This window comes from Dysidea avara, chromosome 3, assembly GCF_963678975.1.
Source record: "Dysidea avara chromosome 3, odDysAvar1.4, whole genome shotgun sequence".
Lineage (NCBI taxonomy): Eukaryota > Metazoa > Porifera > Demospongiae > Dictyoceratida > Dysideidae > Dysidea > Dysidea avara.
In genome coordinates, this window is record NC_089274.1 from 14,429,799 (window position 1) to 14,437,810 (window position 8,012).

General features: G+C 37.1%; 1 protein-coding gene across 1 annotated transcript in view; it reads left to right on the forward strand.

The window, feature by feature from the left end:
• LOC136249506 (solute carrier family 2, facilitated glucose transporter member 8-like) overlaps positions 1 to 7,043 on the forward strand; it is a 7,706-nt gene extending 663 nt beyond the window's left edge. The window contains exon 3 of the mRNA XM_066041530.1: positions 5,920 to 7,043. Coding sequence (XP_065897602.1) covers positions 5,920 to 6,954 — 1,035 coding nt within the window. The 3' untranslated portion in view covers positions 6,955 to 7,043. The remainder of the gene's footprint in view (positions 1 to 5,919) is intronic.
• Positions 7,044 to 8,012: the final 969 nt, after the last annotated feature.

An 8,012-nucleotide genomic window follows, 5' to 3' on the forward strand; every position in this document is an offset into this window, starting at 1 on the left:
GCTAAAGGTATTTTGTATGTTTCAGGACCAACTGAAATTTTTGATGTAGAATAGTCTCACAAATATCTAAATATTGTGCTTTCTTTTCTAAGTGACCTGCATTGTTCAAGAGCAGTAGGGATCAGTGATAGTCATACAGTGGACGATATCCACAAAGTCAAAATTTGATGTCATAATTGACAAAATGGCCGTGTTAGTGTGGGGACTTCAGAGATTTTAGATCGCATTATTCAAAATGAATGTTGTCTAGTTTTCTACACTTGGAACCACAAGATAATGAAGGTAAGAAGTAGTACACATACTGTGATGATGCAAAACTCGTTCCAACAAGGAAAGCAGACTGAAAAATTTTAAATTTGGACACAACCAGGCTTATTTGTATTGCATTATATACTATATGTCTCACCTTCACCCTTTTCAAATTTATAAACGCTATCATAGGGAAACAGTATCCCGCCCAATACCTCCCTGTACAAAGTCCCCACACTAGCACGGCCATTTTGTTTTGTGATGTCAGAAAACGTCATTGTGGATATCATCCATTCAGTTATGAGACTACATTGTCTCCATGTGCTTTTGATTTGCAAAATAAAAATAGCAGGCTATATAGCTACTGTCATGTACAAACTTGTTTATAAATGTATGCTGTGAACAATGTATCGTTGCTCTTAAATTGCTATGCAAACTGTTGTAGAAGTAATGCCACTATTGTAAATTTTCTCGCTTTTTATACAAAATAGTTTTGTGCTATTAGGGATAACAAGTTGATGTTGTGCTACTTCTAAAAACCAGGCACCATGCAGCTAGCTAACTCATCTATGCTACTATGAATTGACCAACTACGTATTACTACTTACAATAGGGTAATTTTGGGTTGTGCAATAACATTATTAGCTAATTCTCGTATTTCGTAATTCATGAAATATTCGCAATTCGTTCAATTACGTTGCTATGCACTGCTAAGGAAGCGTTTGTTACACAAACCGCTTTTACCAACATATTACGCACAGAAGTATCTTCTAAACTGTTTTATAGTTTGACTAACGTGTTTTTTCCCACAAATTCTCTCGACAAAGCCTCAAAGCTGCTCTTCATTTTTGTTCGCGTACATAAGGGATACGCCCCCTTTCCAACTCGAAGCAATAGGCTATTCCTGGTAGTGTACGAGGCCTGCACCATTGTTTTTCAGTTGCTAAACGCCTGAAAACTTCAAGGGGAAGGTAGTCTGAGGAAAGTCGCCACACCCGTATTTCAGTCTGCCGAAAAGAAACCACCTCAGAGCAAAGTTCACCTGTGCAGAAGTTTAATACAGACTTCATTTCACTTTTACTTCTTACGTAAAAGCTGCTTTTACCATTATTAAATGATTTTGCTCATGTGGGTGCGTACGGACAAACATAGATAGGTAGATATGTAGATAGGTAGATAGGTACACACACACACTTTTACGAAAACAATTTCAGTAAACCAGGCACGCGGCCACAGCCGGCCAAAGGCCGGCTGTGAGCGCGCGCCTGGTTTAAAAAGTGAAATTATCTTTTTTCCACAGTGTATGAATAGCCACTACAATCCCACTAGACCTGCTAGCCACCTCAGAAATAGCAGCCAGATTTGGGGCTCAATTGACAATGATGTCAATACAGGAGAAGGGGGGCTCTAGCCCCTGTCAAAGAAATTATGGAGGGGCCTAGCCCCCCTATAGCTGTCATTGAACAATTGTACTGAATAGCTAACTGCACAAATGCTTAGCTACCTGGATTCTATATGAATCAAGATCAATATACCCTAATAGAATAGTCAACGTAATACAACAGTCAACTTAATACAACAATCAACAATATAGCATTAATGGTGACTGCGCAGTAGTGTTCTGCAATACAGTGCATTTTGTGTATCACGTATCACCATCAATAAACTGTTCAATACGATACTGTATCACGATACTATAATGAAGTGGTCATGGCTAGTTATGACTGGCATATTAGCTAATAGTTGTAACAATATCCAATTTATCTGTTCCTTAAAGAGCCGACACTGATTCTACATTCACTGTGTATACAAATGTCTTTATTCAGTGGATGCTGATAAACATACTGATGTGACAAATAGCTAGTTTGTTCTGATATGATTTTTAGTATGGAAAACAGAGTTGCTTTTAAAAAGCACATCTCTACCTGGATACCTGCCTCTATTACACCACCCAGACAATTAGCTACCACAAACATTTTTAGTGCATGCTCCCACAAATAGTTAGGTTGCTTAAAGCCAAATTTAAAACTAATGTGGACACAAGTGACAAAAGTACCAAACTTTCTCCACATATGTAGTACAACCTTAACTTAAATTTTTTGATAGGATCCATCTTATTCTAAAAAGGGCCTTTCCATAAAAGCATTTATAGTTATGTAACTAAAGAATTTTCAAACGCGAAAAGCCATATAAGTGTTAGTTTTGCTCTATTTCATGCAAGAGAACATTATGCAGGGTTGAACATTAAACCAAGACCTGATAAACAGTAATATTACCCTCACAAGCTTTATTTAATGCTGACAAGTAATTTTTTCATTCATACTGACTGTGACTGGATTTGCAAAAAGGTACCTTTCCACACACAAAATTTGACCCATTTTTTGAACTTTGAAGCTTCATAACTTTTTGATCATGGAATACAATAGCCTGAAACTTCCATGGGTGTAACTACAGTATCTGGCTGCATTCTGATACTAAGAGCAAGTTAATCAGTATAAGGAATCAAGGGTTACGTCATTTTGTTTGCTGGTATGTAAAATGTGTGGAAAAGGCACCTTTTCACAAATCCGGTCACCTATAGTTTACAGCGTATACAGCTTGTATGATCCACAAACTGTATAGAGAAATTTCTCTATAGTTGCTCCTATGGAAATAAATATACACTGAAATATTTGCAGTAATTAGTTTGTGATAATATTATATAAATCTCTTACCTAATACCTTTTATTCTATTAATTTATTAAGGCTTTACAGCACAAGTGCTGAAGGTCTGTAGGACACCTGGTCCTACAGCCTGTTCAAGCGTTAATCGGATGGCTGCAGGTTAAAGGCTGCCCAGGTCCAGTGATGGATTTTTTCTCCTTTCTTCACCTTTTCAAACACACTTTATGTGACAACTTTAAACAGGCTGTAGGACCAGGTGTCCTACAGAGCTTCAGCGCTTGTGCTGTAAAGCCTTAATAAATAAATAAATAAATAAATAAATAAACACTGTAGTCATTCAGATGTCACATCTTATACAGAATTCATTTTGTGCCTGTTTGCGAAGTAGGTATAGCTTGATAACTTACCAACGTATACTTCACCAGCTCTTGTTATTTAGTATGAAAATATGTGTTATTGCTACATGCTTGATTTTGTGTTTATGCTGAAATCACATGCATGACCACAACAGTAAGGTTCTTCATACCATTAATCCAGCAGTACAGCTGTATACTATATAAGATAAAATTCCTTTACTCAAGTCTCAAGCTGAATTAATGCTAAAAATGTGTATTTGTAGTAGTGGATATATTGTATAGGATTTCACAGGGTTTGTGAGAGAAAGGTGTGGTTTAAGTACAGTATAACCATGAGATGCAGTCACCATGGATTTTTCATGAATTTCCAAACAGCTTTCATTATGCAATGGTAGAGTATAAATGACTAACTACGTACACGTAAATATAATTGCCTTGCTATCAGAGCTTGACTGGACATGCAGGTATGTATATATCAAACGCTACAGTTTTAAAGATGTTTCAGACATATGATGCAATCTGATGAAGTATTGCAATTTAAAATCAAATTGTAGCGGTGAAAAAATATCTTTTAGTATTGCATGCTTACATTCACCATTACCGTGAAACTTATCAGTCCTGCAAATATAATTTTGATCATACAGCACTGATTAGTTTTCAGAAGAGCTCAGTTCTTTTCCTTGCTGTTTTTATCTTTCTGTTATGGTATGCTTGTTGTATCATAAGCAAACAATTGATGAAATGTACTCTACTAGCTTTTCCTATAAGCAAGTACATGGTTAAATTTCTGAGGGGGTAAACACTCCTAGATCTGGGCCCCTAGACTGGAAATTGTACACTTCAAAGCATGCCAAGCTAATCCAAAGATTCCATCTGTCAAAATATGTATACTCATACTTGAGGAGAGTGCCTATGCACTGCACAACACAACACAACACAGCCTAGGGATATTTGTGGTGGTGGTCTGGTGGATTATTGCATGCTTTAAGTGATTGTGGTACGAGTGAATGTAAAACGCAGAGTGGAGATGTGCTTATCTTTGTGTTACAGGACTGCCCGACTGCTCTAATAGAGTAATTGTGAATAAAACACGAAAACATAGACATGTGTTGATAAAATTAAATTTAACGAACATAATTTATACTTTAGTGACATACTTTGTAATTTAATGTCACTTGGAATACTCTAGGTTATTCTAAAGTTTCAAATCACTATGTAAAACACCAAAATTGCAAACAGGCATATTTCCGAGCCTTGGATGGCTTCCCAGCATGCATGCCTGAGGTGGATCCTATCAAAAATTTTAATCTTACGTGGTAAGGAACTCACAGAAAAAAATCGGTGCTTTTGTCAGTTGTGTCCACATTTTTTGCTAAGCCACCTAACTAAAAGGCTTGTCTGGATTACTCCAGATTTTGATGAGTTGTCAAGATGGCTAGTAGACCAGTCTATGTATATACAACAGATTGTTTACTGCTTAGTGGTGCAGCTCTTATACTAAAGTGTAACAGCTGCTGTTTTTAGAAGACTAGAGTAAGAATATTAATTTTAGCCATAACATCAGCCTTATAATATTATATCTGTATCTGTATGGCTTCTCGTAACGTTGCATTTTATAGCACAGGTAATAGAGAGGCTTTCTATTTGAGTATCTAGATCACTGTTACAGTAATGGAGTAATCACTGACTGTTCTACTAAAAAACTTCGATATATCGATATTTTCTAAGTACAGTATCGTATCGTGATACTTATCTGCTGTATTGATATGTACTGCAGATCCTTACTGCTCAGATTCAATTTTGAGTATCTAAATCTCAAAAATTTCCTGGAGGGAGGGTAGCATTCCCCCAGACCCTTTTATAGGTCCACTGGATGCTAATATAAATGCCTCAAGATCAAAATACCCTATTAGAGCAGTCACCCTAATACAACAGTCAAACTAATATTAATAGATGAAGTGCTAAAATCACTCCCAGATTCAATCTCAGAAAGCCTAATTTCCGGGGAAGGTATGCCCCAGGACCCCACAGATTGGCATGCTTCCTTTGCGCACTAAGACATGCCATCCCCTAGCTACACCCCCCCCCCCCCCCCATATATAAAGGTGTCTCCTCCACCCCTGTGTCAATGTAAATGATATGTACTTCACCAGTGAAGCCTAAGGTAGCAATCTGAAGCTCAACCTAGCGTCATGCATGGCTGGCATGTATTTGATTAGGCCATGCCATGTTTCATGGACCATTCCCCTCAAGTAGTGACCCAGTAGCATAAAGATGTCAGCTGCAGCCAACTGTTTTATACCGTCCTGAATGTGGACTGGCCTGATGCATTCAGGAAGTGCCAAGATGTCTTAATTTGTCGATGGGTAGGTTTTCAGCAGTTTTACAACTTCAGGAATTAATCCTGCATGCTTGTAACTAAACATTTACAAGCTCATTTATTGCAAGACTAGTACCCATAAACAAGCCACTATCACTGAGGTTGTTCATAAACATGGCAGATATTACAGTTATCAATAAGATTAATAACTAATTTAATAGTATACTGTATGTAATGCAAGTATAGCATGATCACAACTTGCTTGTGCTCTCACTATTTACTGTTTATGATGCTTACTGGTTATTCTGTTTTTTTTTTAACGCACTATAGGTGTTTGTGTCAGAAATATCACCCAGTGCAATCCGTGGTGTGTTTATAGCCACAAGTCACCTGTTCCTCACCTCGGGTATATTCTGTGCTCAATTCATTGGTTACTTCACTACATATTATTGGCTAGCTATGATCCCACTGGGTACTACCTGTACATTTGTGGCACTGATAGTTACTGTGAAGGAGACACCAAGATGGCTAGTAAGCCGTGGTAGAAAAGTAGAAGCAAGACAGAATTTAGTTTGGTTACGAGGTCCACATTATAATGTTGACAAAGAAATAGCAGAGACAGAAGAGCAGTTAGAATCTGAAGAAAAACTTACTTTGTCAGATCTGCTAAACGAGTTTAAGAAACAACATGTCTATTACCCTGTGTTTTTAGCTTCTGTTATCATGTTCTTTAGACAGTTTAATGGTACAATGGCTATTGTATTCTATGTTGATGAAATCTTCAAGCAAGCACATGTAAAGTCACCTGACTTGGTTGCATCTCTTGCTACTGGTGCAGTTCTAATCATCACAACTTGTTTCATAGTTGTGGTTCTGGACATAATAGGGCGACGTATACTGCTAATTTCAAGTGGAGCCGTAATGTGTTTAACTCTGATATCACTAGGAACATATCAATATCTTACCAATGAACCTTACTGTCATCCACCCCATGATGCAAAATGTAAAGATCATCTTTACCCACTAGCCATTGCTAGTATGGCTGGGTATATACTAGGATTTTCTCTTGGCTATGGAGCTATCCCATTCCTTATAACATCAGAGCTTGTTCCATTACGTGTACGTGGTGTAGGTGTTGGTATTGCTACTTGTGTGAATTGGATTTCAGCAATCATTATCACTGGTACCTTTAAGGAATTTGAAAAGGCTGTTAAGCCATGGGGTGTGTCTTGGTCATTTAGTTTTCTGTGCTTTCTAGCAGTACTCTTTGTGGCTGTGTTTATTCCAGAGACTAAAGGTCGGTCACTAGAACAAATTGAGAATTATTTTAAGACAAAATCACAACAAAAGAAGCTGACTACATAGTGATTGTAATTTTCTTTATTGTTTTTTATTTACATATGTATATATGTGTGTATAGCTCTTTACACTAAAGCAAACTATTGAAATGTCAATATGGCTAGTGTATTTCATGTATGTGAGTAACAGTCATCAGCCATGGAGCTATATGTGCTATGTAATGTCTCAAATTGTTCAACTAGCTACATGTTTTATTATTTTGTTGACCCTCTGGTTAGTGTAATCGAAGGCAGGAAAATCAGTGCCTTTTCCTGTATGTGCACTATTTTTGTCTGAATTTGTATGTAATTCAGGATTTTTATATATCCTTGACCTTGCTAGATGCATGATCCTACACTGGACTACATGTGACAGATAAAAAGAGTTATTAGTTATCCATTATTATGCATTAAAGCATGTTGTTTTAGTGGCATACAAATTAAAGTATTTACTGCCAAAGGCAGACCAATGCCATTCTAGGAAACTCATCAAAAACTCCATACAACTATAGCTAGCATGTGTGATACTTGAGTTATGCTGCTAGCTGGACTGGAAAAATATCAAAAAATAATACATTTCATCTGGCTGTCATGCAGACAAATAGCCACTGCAGTAAAAAGAGAACCGGAAGTTTTGTTTTTCAATAATATACTCAAGTATCAAACACACTATAGTTGTACAAAAGTAAGTTTGAGGTGAGCTAGGGTTGGAGCAAGCAAAGCGAGTTTCCCAGTGAAGCTACTACAGCATAGCATATGATTGCCTAAAGCAGATGATATTATCATTATTAGAACTTTAGCTTTGCAGTGACCAGCACTGAAGGTCTGACAGCAAATTGCAACTTGTATTGCATAATTAGAAGCTTTGGTATAGATGTGTTATTGATTATGTGTTAATTTCACTTTCACCACAATGACAAAATTAAAGTGTATAAATTGCAGTTATTGTATAGTGTATTTGTATAATCCCCTGGGAGTTGAACTCAGTTACATGCTCCCACTCCCTACAGTTTGGTAGGTAGTCTGCGGGGCTTTCTCCCCAAGTTGATCGCATTTCATATTCATGAGGTTATCTGAAAGCATCAT